This window comes from Phalacrocorax carbo, chromosome Z (assembly GCF_963921805.1).
Source record: "Phalacrocorax carbo chromosome Z, bPhaCar2.1, whole genome shotgun sequence".
Taxonomy (NCBI): Eukaryota; Metazoa; Chordata; class Aves; order Suliformes; family Phalacrocoracidae; genus Phalacrocorax; species Phalacrocorax carbo.
Window position 1 is genome coordinate 77,554,844 of NC_087548.1, and position 22,270 is coordinate 77,577,113.

The 22,270-nt window shown below is 38.5% G+C and overlaps 1 protein-coding gene across 1 annotated transcript in view; it reads left to right on the top strand.

Annotated features, from left to right (window-relative positions):
* The window catches only part of MSH3 (mutS homolog 3), a 119,278-nt gene that overhangs the window by 25,022 nt on the left and 71,986 nt on the right, over positions 1-22,270 (top strand). The window contains exons 9-10 of the mRNA XM_064439017.1: positions 17,107-17,219; positions 18,644-18,758. Coding sequence (XP_064295087.1) covers positions 17,107-17,219; positions 18,644-18,758 — 228 coding nt within the window. The remainder of the gene's footprint in view (positions 1-17,106; positions 17,220-18,643; positions 18,759-22,270) is intronic.

Consider the following 22,270-nt stretch of genomic DNA (forward strand, 5'->3'; position numbering starts at 1 on the left):
ATATAACGAGCATATTATCAAGTGTTATTAATTAACAATATGTTTGCCTTTTATTTTTACATATTTTGGAAAAGAATGTTATAATGGAGTTGCATCAGTAACTTTTTAGTGGTATTGGTGGGTTAAGCAATTGTTTCTGCTATCCCACAGCCCCTTTCATATGTTTAGTACAAAAGTTTTTGTGGCTTTATGGTGAACTGCAACAGGTAACTGGGAAAGGTGAACCAATCTGGTCATCTGATCTTTCTGGGTAAATTTTGACTCGTTAGGATTCTTGTCTCAGTTCAGTATGTGGTTGTCCAAGCTTTTATGTCAGTGCAAAAGGAAAGATAAAAGAATGAAGATGCTGGAATGGCAGGACTGTCAGGTTTGGTGGCTGTGTTAATCTGTGCCAGTTTTAATTGATTGTCAGGCTGTGCTCTTGGTTGTGTGTTGCTGTACGCTTCTATGGGAGAACTTATCTTGGGCCACATATCTCCGGGACACAGGGCTCTACCCACCCTGGGGACAGTGATGCACAGACACCAATATGATGGATACAAAACGTCCGTTTATTTAGCTGCGTCACACGCTTCTATAGCTCTTGCGCTTCCTGTTCCTGCCACTCCTATGGGGAGGAGTCTATCTTTCCGTCACATCCCGTAATCTTCCGGTCGCCGATCCCTGTCTATTCCCCTACAGTTGTGTGACTGCTGTTGTCTAAACAGGATCTGTGATATGATAAATTACAAGAAAAAAAGAAGAAAAACTTTTAACATAATTCCTTTTTTAAAAATAGAAAATTTGTCTTGAAGCATGGTCACATTAACAGTTGTACAGCTTCAGGCAGGCTGGTGAGAGAGGATTTAGTGTGGTACTGAAGTCGCTTTATTGCAGTCCATACACATGTAGTATTTCAGATGTAAATCACATTAAGAAATGGATGTGTCTTTTCAGATGCTTCTGTCTCATCATTTATTATAAGTAGAATGAAAACTGGTACCTTGTATCTTTTATATTAAGCTGAGTGAAGGGCATTCTTGTGGTTTTGTTAGGAACATTCTTTATAGGCAGATTTAAACATGTTATGCTAGCAACTTTGTGTATTTTAGAATACAGGAACTGAACAAAAAGAAGGCAATGTATCTTGTGTGCAAAAATCCTTTATCTGACAAAAAGAAACAGTTTAACTTAGTGGCTTTATCCCTCTATTCCATCTAACATTGTAAGCATTTAATTTGTTGGCGATAAGTTTTATTGTTCAGTTTAATGAAGTCTTGACTTACAAAATCTAATGAGTAAATGTCAGTTGCCAGTAGAATCAGGATACTACTTTCTTCAATTTTAAAAATTCTTTTATTTCAGATTTTTTATTTTGATTTTTTCAATTTTTGTCTTAATTAGAAAACAAAACAAAACTCTGCCATTTCAGTTTTCAGTTTTGTTCTACAGAGATGGTATGGAGTCTGGTGGTATTGAAAATTATATTTTGGGCTGTACTCTTGCCAGAGAGGGCGTTCAGTCAAATCAAGCCCCCAAAGCATAAACATGAGATGAATTGAGTTTTAATTTTGAATCCTGATCTGCTTTTTCATTTTTTCTGTAAAAAACATACCATTAAGCCTATGCTGCCTTCATCTGTTTCCTTGAAATATATTTTCCATTTATAAAGCAATTTAACTAGCTTTTTGCTGTTGGCTCATTGATCATAAATCCTAGCAAAGCAGTAGTATGAAAAATATGTAGTGTACAGCATCTGTATATTACATACTAAGTTAAGCCATGGGAAAGATAACTTCCCTGCCTTTTCACTTGTATTAACTTTTCATAGAATATGAAATCAAGGTAAGTAGCCATTTGTGGTTAAAATGTGCCACTCGTAATTACAGGAATATGGCAGTGAAAAGAAAATTTGTATATAGAGGGCATAATTATTAAAGCTCGTAATATCTATTATATTAGAAATGTCTGTGTGTCTAAGCATCTTTGCACATCTCACAGGAAAGCCTGAAATAGTTTGTTGGAAAATTAACAAGTTCATTTCATCACATTTAATGGATTCTTACATCTGTATCGGCTTATCAAAGGAAACATTAATTAAAAGTGTAATTGACTAGCCAGCTGTTTCCTGATTTCTGTCCAGCAGCCTCTATTAAAAACATTACAAAACATGTAAAGCTCTTTATCTGAGGCAGATGAGAAGTTCCCCATGCCAAATTCTGCTCAAGCAGTGAGATTTAAGTGATAGTGCATGTTGGGTGACCAGCATCTGTAGGCATGTTCTACTTCATATGGAAGCAGGCTACGTTACCAATTGGCAGAGAAACCCCTTTGAAAAAATGACATACGTGGTTAGCATGCCAAAATGCTTTGTTCTGGGAGGGGAGCACTTCATGACTAAAGCTGAACGTGTGGTTGCATTTTCCTCACTACACAGAAGAATCTGTCCTCTAACAGCAGTGCAGTTCTCAGGCTGTGCCTGTATATTAAGAGCAGTAAATAGGCACGCACTGAAGACAAGCTGTGCCTTTCTGAATTGGCATACTTGAACAGTGTAAAATGGACAAGTCTTTTCTGCAGGGGTAGATTATGTTTTGTCCATTAGATTTACAGTGTTCATTCCCAAGCTTGGAAATTATTCTCCCCAGGTACAAAAGGGGCCTCCTGGAACCATTCCAGATTTCAGTTTTCCTTTTGTGAGATGGTTAGGATCCAAAAAGGTCCTCTTGGTCATGGACAGCCCCTGGTGTTCTTTTTGATATGCCCTGTTCACAGTCGGGCTGTAGCTAGCCTCCCTTTGTTTTGATACTGCACTTTCCATTGGGTCAGTGCAAGGCAAGTCATGACCAAATTCAGCAGCTGTCTGTCTTTTTCCAGAAACCAGAGTGTGGCCATCCTGACGGAACTAGAACTCTTAGGGTCTGAAGTCTTTGAATGTTTGTCTACCATTTGCAGGTTTTTTAATGTATGAGAGCCAAATTTCATTTTGAGTTAGAATTATCAAAAATAAAAATCCCATTGGCACACATGATGAGAACCTTGAAGCCTCTTCTGTCTTGCTGTTGAGAATAGATGCGATCTTCAATCTCAAATGAAGACCTGTAACAGTAAAGGCTACTGCTATTTTTATTTTTGTTATGTTTTCATTCAAATTACTTCCTCAGGGACTGCTTGCTCATTCCATACTTGGATTTGTTATTATATTCACCTCCCCCTGCCCTCCCCCCCCAATCTTAAATGTCATCCTGTTTTCACTGGGTCACTGAAAGATCAAGTTAGAAACTTTTGTTCTGGAGTGCAGGACAAGTGTCAGTCACACTGGGAGAGGTAGAATGCAGCAGGAGACAGGGTGTTGTCATGGCTTAACAGCAATGAAGGGGAACGACTCTGGTAACAGCAAAGAAAAAAAGGAGTGGGGCTGGAGCAGAACTTTGCCTATTTAGGTTTGAAGCCTGTGTCTCACTGGATGTCTTTGTGAGATCGGAATTGGGGTGTTTCTTGTTTTAGTCAGCTGGAGAGCTCAGTTGGAGTAATTTTTTGAAGAAAATCAGGGATAATACAGTTTTCCATCCATATATTACAAAAAAATGTCCTGTAGCAACACAGAGCTGGATCTTTTTTGAAAAAGGATAGAAGGGCTTAAAAGGTATAGGCTTTGTGCAAAAGCACACTCAGTTTGATTATTGAAGCTTCTTCAGAATGGAGCAGGTTTGGTTTTTGGGATGGAGATGCTTAATAGGTTCTTTTATGGTCTCTAATTATATCTGCAATTACAAATGCTGACATCTGCAAGATCTTGTTGTGGCTTAATATTCTTATTTCTGTAGTGTAGAATGGACTTGAACATGTCAGGTGTCCCAAACATTGATTCTCCAATTGGAGGGAAAAAGGGGAAAGTCTAGTAGACTGAGTAGTTACTATATTTTACTACTATGATCTGTCATATCCTTTCAGCTGGAGTCAGTTCAAGTGATGCTGTCAGTGGCGTGAGAGGAATGAGAGGAAGATGAACTGTGAACAGCAAGTTATACATGCAAGAAGTCACAACATAAGAGATTTTGTGCCACAGTCTCAGCTGAAAAAACGTGGTTAGATAATCAGCTTAAATAGTATGTCCTGTCCTTGCTGTTGCATATGAAGTTTGCCCATAGGAAAAGGAAGAGCATATCTCTTCATCTCCTAGCGACTGGATGACTGAAGTCTGATATGTAAAGACATACTATGAGAATTCCTGCATGGAAAATTCCTTAGTTTTCCAGAGACCATCCACTGCTCCGAGCACAGATCTTGAGTTTCTGAGATGTTTGAGAAAGACTTCATGGAAGCAGATCACCTGAGACCATGATGTGGTCACAAACCAACCCTGAAACCATAGTTATTCTAGCATCAGATCAATTTCTGATACTATTAGTAAATTGTTGTAAACAGTAAATTAAAAGTTATAGGAACTGCTTGGTAGAACAGTGCTGTAAGGCAAAAGGCTATGCAGCCCATCTGTATGTTCTTGTTCTTGTTGGTGCAGTTAAGCTACAGCTGGTTTATATTGTATTTAATAACTTTCAAAATTTCTTAGAATCATTTGTTTCTCACAATCTTGGAAAAATTTGGCTTGTATGGGATTTCTGGAGGTCATTTTGTTTAACCTCTTGCTCAAAGCAGGGGGCTGTCTTCAATGTTAAGTCAGGTTTCATGCAGTTTCACCCAGTTTGCAAAATCAAGGAGGTCCCCAGCCTCTCTATAACACCCGAGGATGTGCTTATTTGGTCTTGTGGGGAAGACTTTTTTCCCCTAATGTCTGTACAGAATTTTGAACAAGTTGCAACTTAGAACTGCTTGGTTTTGTCCTTTCATTGTGCACCTCTGACAAGAATATGCTCCAGGATTTTCTAAATGCCCTTTAGATAATAGAAGATGCCTCCATACTAAGTAAGTTCAGTTTCCTTAGCCTGCCCTCATTTGCCATATGCTTCAGCCCCCTAATTCCTAGAGGCCCTCCTGGATTTCGTCTAGTTTGTTGATAGGTGTCTTGTACTGGAGGCCCAAACTGGACTCAGTGCTCCAGATAGGGTCTTATGAATACCAAGTAGAGTGGAACAATAACTTCTCGAGTTCTCACCATCCTTGTGGTACTGCAGCTCAGTATGCATTAGCCTTCACTGCCACAAAAATGATATGCCTTCATGGTACTCAAATTACTTTATCCTGTTATGTTGCCCTGCTTTTTCTGTGCCCCAGATTCATACCAATATCCCTTAGTGTCCTACCTGCATGGAAGAACCAAGTCTAAGTGACAAGAATAATTGAGGTGTGATTGTAAAGGAATTAGGCAAATGAGTGCCAGGTTGTTAGCACAGATACCATAGCTGTGAAGCTTTGTGCTTTATATTACTCTCTACTTCTGCTAGCTGAATTACAATTAGCATAGTGTAGCCTGTATTGTACAGTATTGTTCCTCCTGATGGGTCAGATAGACCTATTTAATATGATCCTGAGTATGATGCCTTGTGTGGTATATACACACAATGCTGTTGATTTTCTTTTCCTCTGAAGCTTGGATGAATGGATTTCCCACCTTTTTTTAATCATGGGTAGTACCTGGAGGAGTAGCTACCCAAAAGTTTCAGGTCTGGATATAGATAAAATACTTATTTTGCAGAGATAGTTAACAATAAAAAATATTAAGAATCTCAAGACTTGTGCAAAAATACCTGGATAAAACTATCCATATCCTGAAAGACATGTTTTGGAATTTTCCCCCCTCTTTATGTCACAACTTGTTAGAACACTGTGGCGTTTTAAGCAAAGAATTCAAGAACCGTTGCAGGCTTTATGTCCGAGAGCCAGGTGTAATGATCAGTCAGCATAGTTTGAGAACACAGTAATGTATATGCCTTCCTTTCAAATTAAATTTAAGTGAGACGCCTTGGGCTGAATTCCCCCCCCCCTCTTATTTTTTTTTAATTTTGTCTGTAATCTTACCGGGTTATGCGAAGTATTAAGAGGATTCAGCCTGTCTATTTTTTTATGGGAGATATTTTTCAGATATGTGTTGCTAGTTGACATCTGCCACTTTGAGAAGCGGTGAGTTTCTTCTGACAGGACGTGCATGAGGAATGTATGGGACAAGTGTTAGGCTGTTGTTTCTGCTCTGAACTGTGATCTGCACTTTTAGTAAACTGAAAGAATAAAATTTCCAGTTTCCATTAGTTTATTTGCAGTATCAGGCATTCTCCAGCTGTGAACACAGATCTATGGATCAGAGGGCAGAAATAGTTACATGTAGCTAATTTTGACTGCTGATCATTTTCCAGACTGGGGTCAGAATATTACTTTATGTAATGCAGACAAAGCATAGATGGATTCTTCCTGGAGGCTTTTCAGCTCTTCCATTCCCACATGACATCTGTGTGGAAAGTACAACCATCTGCTCCCTGGCCTTCTCTCTCCTTCAGGCTGTCCCTGGGGACCACCACTATATTCCTCTAGTACAGCAGTCCAGCCCAACAAAGCAGCTAGACTGTCTCCTCATGCAAGTTCTCTTTTGCTTTATTGTTAGTGTACATTGCATGTTTGTTTATTATAAAAGGTTCTGAGCTTCCCTTACACAAAGTTGAAATCCAAGCAGTAGGCATACTGTATCTTTACTGACCATGGGAAGATGTGTAAGAGCCTGAACAGGAGCTAGATCCCTTCATCAGAGCTGTTAACTTAATGGTTTCAGTGCAGTGATGGGTGGAAAATCCAGGTATGGCCTTCCTGTTCGCAGATGCAGTATGCTTTCTTAGTGTGGTCTGTATAGGATGTTCAGTGCTGCTAGTAAATTTCCACAGCGATTCTCATGCTGATTAAAGAACAGGACTTATGTTTTTGACAGTTCTTGGCAAGTAGAGGTGTGGTAGTAGTGTGGGAGGTTAGTTCAAATTGATTTATAACAGATACACGGATGGACTCGCTTTGTCACTGTCACCATTATTTCTTATATAATAATCAGAAATTATGTTTGATAAGCAGATGATGACTGCCATTCAACTTCCTATTTCAGCCATCTATCTGTGCTGGTGGAATATCCTTTTATCCATCACCTGGGCAAATGCATGATTCATTCTTCAGCAGCACTCCTCAGAACCACTGTGGATTTCCTGTGGCTGATATGTTCTGCAATATTCAGTTTTGATCTGGGGATCTCTTTAATCCTGTGAAGAAGTCACTAACTTAAATTCAAGATTCTTTACAGAAGTATGTTGTATTGAACCCATCTGCTTTTAATTTTTACTGATTTTAACAGTCTCATCTGGGAAACACTTTGCTTTCTTGGACAAAGCACTAAATGTTTTGCATATGTGTGTATAGGTTCCAGATAATTTGAATGTTTTCTTGGGCCCGTGGTATTTCAAATATACTGAACTAAAAATAAGAGATTTTTGCTCAGCCAGAGAGTAAGGGAAAGGGAGATAATTCAAATGGGTGGCAAACATTGTTTAACATTGAGCTTGTGTTTGTTAAAACTGAATTTGGGCTGTTACTTCTGCTGCTAGGGAAGATGTGCCTTTGAATAAGATGTACTCTACTGAATTTTTCTCCATCAGGTTGATCCTAGAATGGGGTTGTAATCATGAGTTTTAATGACAGTAAGCAGTGATTTGACAGAAGCACTGCAAAATCTGGTAGGTGGGAAGCCTTTCCAAAAAGATTAGAAGAGAACCAAAAAGTGCTTTGTGCTCAAAAGTTTTTGCTGTTCAAAATGGGAAAGTTGCATCTTGCTGTCAATCACCACAAGTGCAATCAGACAACACGTGACCTTGTGAAGCAAAGAGCACTACATTCACTTTTGAAAGATGTTTAATACAGCGAAGGGGGCGTGGAGTTATGAGGGGGGTAGTAGAAAAGGTGCCATTTAGAACAAGGTGAAAGTCCAAAATTCACTATATGCATTTGTATTAGAGTTTCAAAATCAATTTTATTTCAAGGTTGTTCTGTCATCTTTTCCTTCACTCTGCCCATATGGTGCCTTTTCATTGTAGTAACTTTTTTCCTGTCATTTAATTTATTACTAATGTTTATGAAGACCTTGAAGGGTTTTTTTTTAGTGCTGCAAGGTAAGGTTGTAATATTTCTGTTTATGTAATATGTAATACAGAGCTCAATTTTTCTGTATGCCACCCTGTTGTCTGGTGGTGTAGGCATTCTTTTACAAGTCCCTTTTGGTAAAAAAGCTTGGTAATCTAGGGGGTGTTTTGAGAGTCAACTATCAATATGTTAAAGGATAATTTAAAGTAGTATTAAGTGGTGCTGTAGGTCTTATGGTCAAGTATCAAATTATCTAAAGTATTTCTTTACGTGAGCAGATTCAACAGTGTTTGGCAGTAGGGCATTGTCTTTGTAAAAATAAATATTTCAGGTTGGACTATAGCTGGCTTTTGAGGGAAATATATCAAAAGCAGATTAAAATGATGATATAATTCCTGGATTACATTTCTGCTTTCTTTTCCAAATAGTTATGTAGATAGGACTCTTCATTTTGACCCTGACATTGCTTCTCTAACCTAAATCTCTTTTCCCTAAACGTCAGTTTTGTTGCACTTCCCAGAGAACAGCAGTTCTCTATGTGTTTCCAATGTTTGTCACGTACTGGAAAATTTTGGCACTCAGGTCCTCGTCATGGTTTCAGTAATGAGCAGTTACAACTGTTTTGCTTTTCATGCTGCAGTATTTCCTTTTAGTGTGTGGCTGTATTAGCAGATGGATGTGCCGTTGTCCCATGCTGTTCTCTGTAGGAGTTCAGGGTGTAGCTCCTGCAGCTGTGGCTCCTCCATCCCAGAGTCTTCTCTTTTGTGCCACATGTTAAAATTCACTTTGGTCTGATCGTGGACTTGCTCATAAAACCTGCTTCTCATTTCTGTCAGTTCCTTTGTTATACCAGTGACAGGTGCTTATACAGTTTAGCGAAATGATCGATCTGATGTTGGTGATGGTCCTGCTTCAAGTAGAAGGCTGGACAACAGGACTTCTGGAGATCCCTCAGTAATTTCTGCAGTTTTACAGACGGGGTATGTGGTTCTACTTTGCTCACTGTGATCATTGCTGACCTTCAAAGCAAATTGTTAAGCAGTGAAAATAGGAAAACTTGGAGGTGGAGGGGGCAGAAGGGTCAGGCAGTGGAAGTCTCTAAGGGGTGAGTCTTCTTGCTGATCAACTGCAAATAGTGAAATAAACCTTCTGGCCCTAGGGAGGATTGGAAGCAGACTGTGACACAAGCCTGAGACAACAGCCAGTGCTCCTAAAGCTTTCCAGTGGCAAGCTTCTGCTACAGTTTCCCATAGAAATAGTGATCTGAGCTGGCTGCTCTTCTGTCACCATCACCATCTTTTCACTTTGTTGTTGCTGAGCCATCTAACCATGCTAAGCCAGCAAAAAGGTTTTTTTCCCTTCTTCCGACTGTGAACTTTTTCTGTCATAGCATGTTCCAGGTGCTTGGTGCAGCATCAAGAAAGCTCTAGAGCCATTGCAGAGGGAATAAGCAGCCAGGGACAGGGTGGGTAGAGTGATACCATGAGATTGACTTAGCTACGTTGATGTAGACAGGCGCAGAACTGCAGATACAAAGTAATTGAGACCAGGCATGATAATAAGAGCTAGTGTTGAAATAAATGAGCATTTATCCCCTTCTTATAAAGTATACTTGTTCAGCTATATGTTGTTGTATGAAGTTTAAGACCCCATGTGAGAAGAAAATACAGAAAATGATCCTGTCTGATGGGAAAGATACAGATAATTAATATTTTATTTAGTACTCAGCAAAAACTTGAGCAATACAGAGAGAGGAAATGATCTATTCTTGAGGAAAAATGGGGGAGAGAGGAATTCAGAATTTGAAAATTATCCCAAATGCACAGTGTGGTGTTTCATGGTCTGTCAGCTAGGTGCAGAGAAAGAGAGGAATCTTCCACATCTGATTTTAGGATCCATAGCACGAATGCAGAGTTTGATTCATTTGTCACCTGTGCATTATTCATCTTTGTAACTGTATTGTCTGTTTGGGGTTTTAGAAATACTTGCATTGGCTTTTACATGATGTGTCCTTCCTCCCCTCCCTCCCCCTGCCAGATGATTTAGGGTTGACTTGAAGGTAAGTAGCAAGCATCAAAGCACTCCCTTCCTTCTTGATCCTTAATGCTGTGACACTGGATTGCTCTGGCAGGTTGCAGGAGTTTATCATGATCCTCTGTATCATAAGAAAAAAGATATTACAAGCTCTATGGGTCATGTTAGTGTCAGGTCAGTGGTATCTTTTTGGAGAAGGTTCTGGTGGCTCTTTGCTGGTAAACATTTTGGCATGCTGCCATGTGCTGGAACACTGAGTGTTTCAAGGAGTGCAGAATAGCATGCCCCTGGAATTTGTTGAACTGACAGAAAGGCGCCACAGTGAAATAATCTTTTTAAAAAGAAAAAAAAAAGGGAAAAAGAAAAAAAAAAGGTTGTGCTAACTTTGCTGGAAACCTCCAAACTTAAATTTGCAAAACTAATGTCAGAAAATTCAGGGCAGAAATAGCCACAGACCACAAAATATGCTCTGCTGTGGCGGACTTGATGTTATGTAGAAGAGAGAGGCAAGCCATAGGGGTGATCCAAAGCTATCACATGCAAATGGTTGGATCTAAGTCTTAACTTTCTTCACTTATACTTTGATTCAGAAAAAGGTATTTTCCATGGTGACGTGAAACTGAGGGAACATTATTTCATTGGTGTTAACGTAGTATGGCAAATATTAGGCGGGGTGTTCCTATATTTTGTTTTGTATTGTTGTTGTTGCTTTGGAGGTTTTTATGTAATTTGTTTGAAGCCCTGTGAGAAGAGGGATTTTTTGCTGGTTGGTGCAATCCTGAATGGAGGCATCATGGTGGCAGTGGTGGTTCTGGGGACAAACGTGCTCAGCTGGTTTACAGAGCTGACTCTAGCACTTCACCGTCAGGGATACAGGTGGAGGGTAACAGTGGAACAAGCACATGGCAGATTAATCCAGTGTGCTCTCAGTCTCCTGATGAGACTAAATCAGAGTGAGCTGCATCCTCCCAGTGTCATGTTCTCTATATAGCACCAGCAAAACACAAAAGGAAATATTGCTGGAATTGTGGAGAAGATACTGTGCTGACTCTGAAGAACAGTTGTATGAGCTATACATAACTGCACAAGGCACAGAGATCACTTTAAATAGTACTGTTCACTGGTCATGAACTGCTTGGTGGTGTTGTTTCACAAATAAACTAGATGTGCTTTGGATGATAAATGGAAATAACTACTATATTAGAGGTTAGAGCTGCTACTCATTTATCCCCCATGCTACTTGTGCATGTGCTGTTTATTCACAGCCATACATGATGGAGAGAACTTATATTTTTGGGGTAATTCCTCCACCATGCCAGATTGTTTTGAGTTCAAGTCTGGTCTTCTAACATTCTTTGCAGTCACTTCAGCTTCATACCCTTTGCAGATTGACTGAATTGTCCTCTGTTTCATTGTCCAAGTGATAACTGAAGTATTGAGTGCTACCAGATGTAGTATTGAACTTTCTAGAATTTTGCAAAACACATTGTTTCATTTTAACAGTGAAGCCCTGATACCATTCTGAGTATTGTTTTCCAGCCAGTTTTGTACCCATTCTGTAATAAGTACATACATGCAAACCATAATTCCATAGATCAGTTACGAGAATGTTGTGTGAAACAATCTAAAATAACCTAACTGAAATCAAGTATGTAGGAAATCACCTGCTTCCTCTCTGTCCACAGAATCTGCTCCTCTGCCATTGAAGAAAATGAAATTGATTTGATGGGATTTTCTTTTTCTTGACAAATCCATGCTGGCTATTAGTCATTTTGCTTTCTTCTAGGTACTTAGAAATAGTTTCCTGGCAATTCTTGATCTTTTCTACTAGGTTTCCATGAAACCAGTGTAGTGTGTCTCATCCCATTCTTCAGATAGGCAGATGGAAGGAGCCTGAAAAAAGTTTGTGTGTGTTTGTGGATGCAGTAGCTGCTGGAGCGCAACTGTGTTTGCATTTTGTCCAGCAGTACCTAATTCTGTTCTCTCAGATGGCAGGGAGTATCATACAGTGCCTACCCAACCCTCCACCCTTTGCTTTTCTGGTAACCTCTTTGCTCTACTTCCTTCACAGCTTGTGTCTTTGAGTTCCTAAAGTTAAAAGAATCCCCAATTCAGTCAATTAAATTTATTCAATTGAATTCTAATCAGTCTAGAAGAGCTTCAGACTCCTGGCTTTTAGATATGGTTGGAGTTCTTTTCAACTGTAGTTCTGCTAAGGTGACTAGGAGAAAATCAGGATGCACAAGTTGAGAAATGTTGAAAGGTTGGATAGTAAAAGGGCAAGCAAGGAGTTTTCCCCAAATTTTTCTCTGTGTGTGTGTATATATATATGTAAAAAACATACATATATGTGTGTGTATATATATTAAAGTGTGTCGGAATTGCTTCTAGGCTTTTCAGCAGCTTCTAGCATAAATGAGGTTTTGGGGATGGGTTGTTTGAAAAGCTGGAGGTCTCATGGGGTAATGTGTTGTACGTAGTATATTGATAGCATACATGTGGTAATTATTGTTTGTCCATTACAGGCAGCAGTGATTTATATCTTTCTGAGAGTGGCAGATACTCAGAGAAGGTGACCATGCTGCCATTTTCCTTGCAACAACATTGTCTCCATCTCTGGTATCTGAAAGTTGTTGAGAGCCAATGTGGAAAAGTACTTTACTCTGGCAGGAGAAAAAAGCTGCACTTATAAAAATGTATGCACACAGTGCCAAAAGAACAGCTGCTTGGAAATGTCATTGACACTTTGCCAAAGAAGCTACTGGAGCTCCATGCCAAGATTTACCAAAAAAAAAAAGGATGATTTCTCTCCAGTTCTCACAGATGAGTTCAAACCTAGAGCCCCTGAGCTAGAAGCAATTGTATAACAAAGGTAACACAATGATGACAAATACAGGAAATGCAATTTCTGCTAAGCATGTTAATAACGGAAGATGACATGGTATACTTGGATTTCTGAAAGGATTAATGCATTCAGGTTACCTTGCTCTACTGGGCAGTGTAGGCATTTTTTTCCCTGCAGCGACAGAGTGGTTATCCTAGCAGAGTGCACTGTGAGAAATGCAGAGGAAATAGCCATTTGAATAAAGTGTATAGGAAAAATTAAGTAACAGTTATTTATGCTTCATAAATCTGTGCTTAGCATCAGAAATAAAAACTTTGTACTAAATTTTAGGAGCAGAGATTTCCCTTCCCAAATTCTGTATTGTTTATGAACTTGTGTTGTGATATATGGATGTGCGGTTAAGCATTGGTGTGTGCTCCCCTGCATCTGCATAGTCGTAAAGTAGAAAGGGCGGAGCACGATTATAGTTGGAAGGTAGAATTCTGGAGTAATTTGCTTTCCTTAGGAAGGCTTCCTGAGCTTTAAGAAAGCCTAGTTTGGATGAGTGTGTTTTTCAGGAAGGCTTTATGTGCTGTATGCCTGTTTAGTTGTATATTGCAGAGCAGTAATGAAGTGACTCCTGTTACATTAAGCACACTGCAGTGAGCTCATGTGCTTATATGCAAGCTCATTCTTACAACAAAAATTTAATTATTTTTAAAATATCTTGAGTCAGTTTCTGTAAATTAGTTTTATTTATGTTGCTTTATATTTTTGTGGCTTCTAGCACTTTTTTCTAGTCTTTTTCTTAAGAGGGTTTTCCCCCCCAAATTTAGTGATCTCTTGCAGCTATTTTTCCTGCAGCATTTGGTAATCAATGAATCTTTAAGTGGATGCATTGAACTGTCAGATAAGTAGAGGGATAAAATCCAGCAGTGTTGATCCTTTTTTATTTTCCCAGTAGGGTGACAGATAAATTAGTCCCTGTAGTAACAGAATCATAGAACAGTATAGGTTGGAACAGGCTTAGTATATTACTGTATATACACAAAATTGTTTATGTGTCTGTGTAAATGTGTGTATTTTAGGATCCCATCCCTTATGCATCTATTTATGGATACATTGATTTCATACTCTTAACTGTGGCTGATGATCATCTCTTCAAGTTCCATAACTCATCTTGTGAGGAAAGACAGCTTTTCATCAAATCCCAGTGCGTTCAGAGAGCAGGGAATTTTAATAAGGGGTGTACTGTAGGTTTGTTCGTACCATCACTTCATAGTTTGAAACCCTGAAACATCTCTGTTTGCTCAATATCAGTTAAGGGTGGTAGCAGAAGAACTTGTGCAAGGAAAGTAGAAAAGCTTTGAAAAGTTCAGTTTCATCACTGACTAACCTGATCAGTGTCATGGGACTATGAGAATTGCTTGTTTTTAGAAGTAGTGGAAAAGATATCAGTAAAATACTGGGTGAGTTGCACAGCAGTTCATTGTAGATGTTCTGACAAGAATGATGTTTACAAAATCTGACGGCAAATTGACTTCTGATTTAAGTAGGCATTGGTAGCTGGAGAGAGAAAGCATCAACATAAGCATCAACTTATCACTCTGGCTATAATCAGAAAAATGGCCCATGGGGGTGATCATCTGGCTAAACAAGGGACAGACATGAAAACCTTCTGCAACAAATTTTGTTTTCATACATCTTGATAAAATTTCGGATTTTTCTCTGTGTTGAATAGATATCTATAACCTTCCAGTTTTTTTACTTCATCTAGAATAGCAGATGCATACTTTCAGATAGTGTCAGATATTTAATGGTGCCATATCTAGAATATAAACATTAAAATGTGTGAAGATCCTTACAAATCACTCAATTGTCTAATTCTAATTAGAACGATTTCCTATCAATATAGCTGATGAACAAAAGTTCATAAGTCACTTAAGTTATATTGATTGTAACTATCATTTGCCAAATTTTATGCTAAGTAGGTGAATAAATCTGGTTATGAAATGAAAGAAAATTACAAATGCATTAAAGAAAATTACAATCATTAATTTTTAACCATTACTTTTAAAAACAAGCAGGTGTGGCATGAATCATCCAATGAATTACCCCCAAAGCTTCCTGTTTTGACTTTGATTCTGAAAATTAGCTCTGTAGAACTTGCTAAGCCATGCTTTTCTGAAGGCAGTGTTATGAAAACATCAGAAGTAGAAATGACAAAGAAAATACTGTTTTACAAAGATGTCTCTAAGTCCCTGTTCACACATGGTCCATAGAAAAGCCCTGCTGTCTTGCAGGGCTGATTCAAAAGCTTGTACTCAGCTAACTCCCAGGTTACAACACATTTTAAAAAGTTTAATGCTGAAGTGATATTCTTGCAAAAGGCTGTAGTGAGCATACATGCTAGTTTAGCAAAATGGATGGCTATGTTATAGCAGATTATTAGTGAAGGCTGGAGCAAGTGAAAAACACCAGGAAGAAAACAGCTGATTGCTATTGGAGGTTGAGGAGCACAGACTAATCGTCTTCTACAGAAATCCATTTACTTTAAAAATGTTTGCTCATTCTGAGTAGGGTTGGGGCAGAGGGGAATCCCAGAGGCTCTAAAGACTGAAAGCTTTATTGGGTCAGTCAGTTAAAACTAAGACACTCGAAGTAAGCAAGGGATCATCTAGGATGTGCTGAGAAAAGTCAGAGCTCTAAGACTCAGTTAGTTTGACATATATTATAGGAAAAGAACTTTCATTGTTAAGAGTTGAGCCTCAGAGACATATTGATCCTTTCAGATGGGAATATGTACAATGTAATGGAAAAAACCTGTTTGTTTTTTCCTGGGAAGTTGAAAAGCCCTGCAAAAGGGTATTGATTATTTCCTTCCTATAATACCTACACAATTCCTCTCATTGGCATAATTCCTGTGTGCTAGAAGTACTTGGTTAATTCATGTCCCATCGTAGTATGACATTGGATACTCTGAGGCCAAGTGGGTTTTATATATGTCTTTTACTGGCAGCTTTCTACCTGGCTGCTTCTTCAGTGCTCATTCTGTAGCTGTGAGGTTATACTCAAAGGTTGCGGGGGGGGGAAGTGTGTTAGTGATTTTTGTTTTGTTTTTTAACCAGCACGTCTTTTTAATGCTGTATTAACAGCTGTACAAATTGAATTGTTAATGCGGCATCCAATTTTAATTTCAGCGAGCAATTAGGAAAAGCAACCAATATAGAAAGTTGTATTCTGTGAACACCACACACATACTCTTCTCTGAGTCAGATTTTGGCATCTTGGGTGTACTCCTGATGCTCAAGCCCAGGTACTGAGCAACTTTGATATCATGCACATTGGGATGAATAAAGGTTTTTGCCACTGTCTTACAGAAGTGGGCTGTGGAAGCAGGAGTCACAGGAAACAGGCTAGATTAATTTCTCATGGGTTGCAAAACAAGCTGCAATCCTCTACAGCTGTAATTCTTAATTACTTGCTGACAGTAGGGAAGGATTCGTGGAGATCTCGTTTGGCTTAACGCTGGAACAGAATAAGTTTGCTACATTTGCTAGTGCTCTTAAACTGGGAGGAACTGCTGCCATGTTGGGAGGACTGGGTTATCATTAATAACATCCTGGACAGCAAAAAGACTGAAGGAAGTCAAGTCTTTTAGCACAAGGAAGAGAAAAGTCTTCAAATAGTTATGAAATAAAGGACAGGAGTACTTTATTTCAGCTGCATGTGGGAAAAATGCAGTAAGTTAATGTTGCAACAAGCTGTACAGAATAGAACAAAGCCTTTAATAAAGGATAATTAAACATGGTAGTAGATAGCAAGGAGAATTTTTTCATTCTTTAATCATCATAAGTCTTTAAGAACAGGTAAGGCAAATGCTTGTGTGATTGATTAAAAACGTATTTATATCTACCTTGCAGGTATACTAGACAATCTCTTGGAGTCTCTTTTGGGCTTGCTTGGTGCTGCTGCTGGGTTTTATTTGTTGGCAGTTTTATAATAGAAAGAAGAAAGGTTTAAAAAACCCACTACACTCCTAGAAATGTTCTCAACCCACCCAAGTAGCTCATCTTTTTATTCTTCACCCATTCAGTTCTTAACAAAGGAAAGATAAAAGAAAGTACACCTTTGAAACCTACTTAAGTGTTCTTCATGAAGGGAACATAACTACTGAAAGTAAATTATTTTTTTCTTTGCAGGTTACGGGATGACAGAATTAGGATAGAAAGGATGGAAAAACTCCATTTTGAATACAGCCATGCTTTCCAGCTGATTACTGATTTTTATGCAAAAGAAGTACCTGGTACGACAGGTATGTCATTCATATTTTTTACACAAAAGAAATGCCTGATATTACTGGTCTGTTATACAGAATGTCTTTGAGACATGCATCCTGTTAGCTTTTACACAGGTAAGGAATACATATGGGTACCTCTCATCAGGTCTCATGGACTTGTCTATGTCCAGTTTGTTTAAGCGTTCCCTAACTTGGTAGCCCTCTGTTAAGGAGAGATCTTCCTTGCTCTGGAATTCCCCACTGGTCTGAGAGGTCTCTGATTCCTCAAGGCATATCTTAGCAGTAAAGACCAAGACAAAGAAGGCATTGAGTTCCTCAGTCTCTTCCATGTTCTTTCTCACCAGATCTGCTGCCCCATTCAGCAGAGGCCCCACATTTTACTTTGTCTTACTTTCACTACTGATGTACTAGTAGAAGCTCTTGTTGTCCTTCATGTACCTTGCCAGTCTCAAATCTAAGTAGGCTCTGGTTTTCCTAATGTCGTCCCTGCAAGCTCAGACAATGTCTCTATATTCCTCCTGGGTCACCTGTCCCTGCTTCCAGCTGTCATCCTCTTCTTTAATGTTTGAGTTAACCAGGAGTATCTTTTTCATCCATCCAGGCCTTCTGCTGCTTTTGCTTAATTTTCTGCACATTGGGATCTTTTTTGAGCTTGGAAGAGGTGAACCTTGAAAGTGAGCATTATTTAAATAGAATTGAATAGAGGGCTAGCACCCCCCCCTTTTTTTTCCATAGCTTCAAGATGTGTGTTTAGACAGATTTAAATTCACACATATATAGCAAAAGAGAGAAATTATTCAACATCTGAAATGTTTCTTCAAGTTCTTGTGTGTGTAACACTCTAAGAACAGAACAACAGCTTTAAAAAAAATCTGAAAAAAACTGAACTAAATAGGATTTTTAAAAAATTATGTTGAGATATCATGGAGTGAATTTTCCTATTGTTGCAGCTGGAGCAGGGACTGTAGTAGAGCACTGTTTAGAAACACTATCAAATACGAATAGCTGTCTCACAAAGATGGAACCATATTCTGCAGGTTGGCCGAGGCAGGCAAATCATCAGCCCATGTGCCAAGGCCCGTTCATTCCTTTAAACTCGCACAAATGCTGCCTGCAGTAATGGAAATTTCAGGATTCAGTTCTTAGTTTGTATATTTAGAAAATTCTTATACCAGCAGTTAGTCATTTTTGTGAAGAAAAACCTGTGGAGTCAAATCCTTTATGTTTCATCATGTGTTTACATTATTGTAATGCTCTACATTCTTTGGAACCATAGATGTTATTTTGGAGCCTCACTTTATGTTGACTTATAGATATCACAGAACGCCATACGTATATTACAGCTTTCTATTTGATTAAATTGAAATATAGATTATGCTTTTTCTAAAATTTCTAAGTAGTAAACAGTGAGTTAACGTGAAAATAACTTTTTTTTTTAGGTCCTCAAAAGCTATCTATAGTACTAAGCTGGGATAAGCCTGTTATTTGCTCTCTGGCAGCAGTAATTGCATACCTCAAAGACTTTAATTTGGAAAAGATACTTTACAATCCAAGGTAAGTTGCCTTATATAAAATTCCAATTCAAAACACCAGTACATGTACCGGTGTTATCTTCTAAGCTTTAACAGACAACTTTCCTTCAATGTAATGAACACACCTGTTAGAGATAAACATAGTCTTAGTAAAAATTATACTTTACATTTAAGCTCCTAGTCAAAACTGAAAGAATCAAACTATTTCTTTGTTTTAAGTGGTGCTTCCTGAAAATCTTTATCAAGTATGTTTGTCTAGACATTACTATCAGTAATGGAAATGGACATGTACTGCTGCCAAGTGTTACTGAAAACAAACAACGTGCAAAAACTGGTAGATGCTGGGGGGAAATTTTAAAGTTTGTGAATCAACATCAGCCATGATATGTCAGCCTCAGTTCTACTTTGTGAACGAAATTTGGGGCTTTTTTGGCAGCTTTAAAAAAATAATGTTGTAATTAGTTTCACAGATGATTTATTTTGCTAGAAGTGTGTAAATAATTTTCTCTTTCTGTAGCCCTGGAAGCAGGTATAAATGATAATGTGTTGTAATGTTTAGACAGAACTCAGCAGGTCTGTTTGAGTTGGTGAATCTAGTTACCAATTATAAAGAAAACAGACGTTCAACACATCCTGGCTTTCTGAAAAATCTCTTGAGTTGGCTCAGTGGTAACTAGGAGTGGGGGAACATTCATAGAAAATTTGTTGGTAGACCATCACCAGTTGTGCAAAGTTACCACCAAAACATACAGACATGGAAATAATCTTGTCTTCCCTTAAGTAGTCCCAACACTTTTTTATTACATACGCTCAGATGAGTACTCACAATTTGTAACAGGATTATGCAGGTGGAAGCAAATGAAAATGGAAAGATATTGCTGCTCAAGCATCTTTTTATCCTGTCTTGCACAACTATAAAAGATTTCTATCCTGGCTTTGGTTTGAAAATATCATTAAGGCTTATTAAATGCTTGAATAAAACAGCTTTATCTGTCATGGATCCTGTGCAAAATATTCTCTTGGTTGTCTCAGTATTCTTCTGTCCTGTAAGTAGGCAAGGTTTAACAAAGTAAGTCTGGCTGCAAACTTAGAAATAGATCATGTATGAGATTCTTCAAGTTCAAAACCTTATTTTGAAGGGGTCCCTACATTACCAGTTGTTTTTTTTTTAAATGCAGCTGGATTTAGAAAATTGACTGCAGATGTCAGCTTTAAGCATTTCTCAGATATCTACTAAAATATTTGGAAATTATATATACCTGAGTTTTCTGGTTTTTGGAATGGATTTTCTTAAGTTGCGCTTTCTCCCTCCAAGTACTATTAAAATGTTAACAAAAAGAATTCCTGTGGCATCTTCTAAGCTGTCTCCCCTGCCTTATCCATCGAGGAGCTCTCTGATCTGTGGTGTTGCAGCACTGTGGTGTTCCTGCTCATCCTTTGGTTGGCATTTTGGAGAAATCTTGTTCTGAAAGTTTCTGAAGAAAAGAGTGTACTCCAAGGAAATGCCATTCAATGGTCACATTTGTAGATAACTATTGTCACAGTGCCTTATGTGCAATCACACACAAAGTGAATGTTTTTTCAAATGGGGGAAATACAAAATCCCTCTTTTATGTAGAAGTAATTTAGTAGCAGAGGAGAAATATCATTATGTGAGGGTTTATCTAGCAGCAATCAGTCACAATTGTAATAGCTGCATCTTAAAATAAAGTATAATTACAGACTGGGAAGGAAAACCACTAAATCTTAGAGTTGACATTTGCCTGTTGAAGGTTGCTCTAATGGACTTCATGTGAATATATGAGCACCTGAGTGGAAAGGAAACTATCTGATATCTTGGTGATATGCTATGGAGAAATAAAATACAGCCTTTGAGATATCTTTGTTCCTGTGCTCAGGAGCTTGGAATCTATTCTATTTCCAAAGCCTTTACTGCTTTGACTGCCCAATAATGAATTCTACCTGTTTTTTTAGTCTGTCACTGAAGTTGAAATAGTGAGCCAAATACTGGCGCAAACTCAACTTCAGGTTTTTTTCCCAATGCCAGTGAAATACTATATAAATACTGAAAAGGGAATGCCTTTTAAGAAAAGGGTGTCAGGCTCATGAATCTTCTGTGATTCTGCAGAAAATAGAAGAGAGACTTCCATTGCACTGTCAAACAGCTCAATTCCTAGGAGAATTCAGGTCAGTGAGCATATACTGATGAGTCAGTGAGCATGAAGTCAGAGTTGTGAGATAGTTCTCAGTTTATTGATGTGACACAGATCTGGATGAAAAAGACCTATCTGATAGGAAGAATGACCAAAAAAATTCCTTACACCTCTGTAACTTCTTTGGATAAACACTCTGCTCCTGTTGCTGTACGCTTCTATGGGAGAACTTATCTTGGGCCACATATCTCCGGGACACAGGGCTCTACCCACCCTGGGGTCAGTGATGCACAGACACCAATATGATGGATACAAAACGTCCGTTTATTTAGCTGCGTCACACACTTCTATAGCTGTTGCGCTTCCTGTTCCTGCCACTCCTATGGGGAGGAGTCTATCTTTCTGTCACATCCCGTAATCTTCCAGTCGCCGATCCCTGTCTATTCCCCTACATTCTCCCAGCTGGAGAAAACTGGAGCTCAATTTAGCAGTAAGGGTCATGAAACATCACATAAGTGACGAGGGATCCTCACTACTTGGGGGGGGTGGGGAGACAAGCTTTGTTTTAATATTTAGATGAAGCTTTTAAATCCACTTTTAAGATCCTAAATAAATGAAAATATTAAAAAGAAAAAAATCTATCTGCCACAGCAGAACCCTGGATATGACTAGACTGCATTAGAGCTCTAGTAGCAACTAAAAATAGATTTAACGATGAATGATACAAGCTTTTTAAATCAATGTGTTCTAATACCTTTACATACTGATACACCTCTATTGGCATTTGACAAGAAGTTGGTATGCATCTAAGAGAGGTTTTCAAATACAGATGAGTACACAGTTTTGCTTGAAAAAAATCATCATTTTCATAGCAGTTGCTGGGAAATATGTCTCGGTGTATTTTAATTTTACCTACATGATTTCCAGCATATTGGAGACAGGAGAGAGAGACTGTAGTCCTTAGATTTTGAACAGTGATAGATGAACTTCAAGAAATGCAGGGAGTGGAAGAGCCAGGTACCTTCTGAAGGAGGGGAGTAGCTTTGGGACTGGAGAACTACCAGCAGTAAAGATGGAAAACAGGCAGAAGTGAAAGAGGAGAGGGGAGGGTTAAAATGGCTTTGAGGGAGGAAAGGAAAGAGAGAAAGAATTCAAGAAGAGGGGAAATGTTTGTACTTTATAATAGGGGTGGAAGGGAGTTCGCAAGATGAAATTAAGAGAGAAGTAAAAACATAAGTTCTTCAGCTGAAAATGGTGGACAACCTTGAATTTTCAGGGGGAATGTCATCGAAGTTGAGGGAATGGTCTTCATAAGGCTTTTGTGCTGATGATGCCAGAAACACCACATATACAAGACAATACATATTTACCCACTCTCACT